General features: G+C 59.4%; 1 protein-coding gene across 1 annotated transcript in view; it reads right to left on the bottom strand.

Moving 5' to 3' along the window:
• The window catches only part of SHISA5 (shisa family member 5), a 15,949-nt gene that overhangs the window by 12,262 nt on the left and 2,023 nt on the right, over positions 1 to 1,664 (bottom strand). The window contains exon 3 of the mRNA XM_027769289.1: positions 8 to 192. Within this exon, the coding sequence (XP_027625090.1) occupies positions 8 to 192 (185 nt within the window). The remainder of the gene's footprint in view (positions 1 to 7; positions 193 to 1,664) is intronic.

Genomic DNA, 1,664 nt, shown 5'->3' with positions numbered 1-1,664 from the left:
CTTTCCCTCGCACACACGGCCCCCCGTGCACCCACCTGTCTGCAGGTCCCGCGCAGCTCTGCTCGCTCCACACAAACCTCTTCAGCATGTCCGAGCAGCAGTACTGGTCATCACAGGTGCCACAGCAGAAGTCAGGACAGGACACGGGGGACAGGTCGTGGCCACGGAACGCCACGCACACCTCACCACGGGCTAGGGCAGGACAGACCTGTTCACCTGTGGCCTGCAGGGCCAGTCCCCTGCACCTCCTCCAGAGCAGCCAGCGGGCACAGGTCAGCCATCTCTGAGCCATTCTGGTCACTGGCCACCTCTCCACCCCGGCCACAGCTCCAGCCCACTTTGCCCTCTACCAGGCCACAGTGGAGGTGTCCTAGGTAGGGTCCCCCCTCTGTACCAGCCCGCTGGCCTCTTATGGGAGTGAGGTGGGCTCCCCTCTGCACCCCATCCTCTCAGCTGGCCCTCTGATGGGAGGTGAGCTTCCCTGTGACAGTAGCTGGGCCACACCCGGCTCTCACCTCCCGGGTTCCACCCCTCGGGATTGAGCCTCGGGGGCCAGATGGTACCCAGGGGTACAGACCGGAAGTCTGTGGCCCCAACATGGGAAGGTTCCGGGTGCAAGTACAGAGACTCCCGAGTACACCAGGCACACATGTACCCGTGACCGGGATGTGGTGGCCGGGGGGACTGTGGCATTAGGACCCTATGGGGGTCCCATCTCTCTCTTTCTCCGTCTATCCCTCTCTCTCATTCAGGGAAGAATAAAAACTTTTTGAAAAGACCAAGCCCAGCGTCCTTGAAGCAGGATCGGAACTGCGGACCGCCTCAAAGACCACTCCAGCTTTCCAGCCCTGCCACGGGTTACTCTCCCCCACTCCCTCCTGACCCCGTTCCCTGCCTCCTCTCAACATCTTTGAAGGCCTAGCTCCAGGCCCCTCCTCCAGAAGCTGCCCAAGGCCAGCGGTCACACCCACAGTCACACCTCTGAACGGCTCCAAGCCACCTGGCAGGGACCAGGCTGTGAGCCCTGCAGTCCCAGCCTCATTCGGTCACTGAGTCCCAGCAGCCTCACCAGACCTGTCACACCAGGCCCCCTGGGGCCACTTTGTAGCCAGACAGGGTGGGCGTGCCCGGCGGCCAGGGCTCCCAGGCAGTGGTCCATCACAAGGCTGTCAGGCGGAGCTGGGCCTGGCAACCTCCTTACCAGCCTCAATGCACCAGGTCGTGCTGAGGGAACTGGCTGACAGGAAGTACCAAAAACAGGTCAGCAGGTGGCACAGTGGGTAAAGCACTGGACTTCAACATGTTGCCTGAGGTTCAAGTCCCAGACCTGGGACTTTTTCTCTCTCTTATCAAATTAAAAAATAATAATAATGATGAATAAAATAAAATAATTATTAAAAAAAAAAGTGCTGGGAACCAGCAGTTAGCGTGATGGCTATGTCGCTGGACTCCCACGTAGTTTACCGCAGTTCGCGTCCCGGACCCAGTGGCTTAAAACTCACGCCGGGCGCATGTGCGTGCGTGCCCAAGATCCCAAGAGGAGAATGGAGGAGAAGGGATTGCGGTGTGACCACCCCCCCGGGGGGTGATTTCTCGCTTTCTGTCTCTATGTCTCTCTCTGTCTGGTGAGCGCACGTGCCCTATAGCGAAAAACCTCTCCAAAA

The sequence above is a fragment of the Tupaia chinensis genome, unplaced genomic scaffold (assembly GCF_000334495.1).
Source record: "Tupaia chinensis unplaced genomic scaffold, TupChi_1.0 Scaffold149184_1, whole genome shotgun sequence".
In the NCBI taxonomy this organism is placed as follows: Eukaryota; Metazoa; Chordata; class Mammalia; order Scandentia; family Tupaiidae; genus Tupaia; species Tupaia belangeri.
Note: the sequence above shows the minus strand (reverse complement) of the source record. Positions and strands in the feature narration are given on the sequence as shown.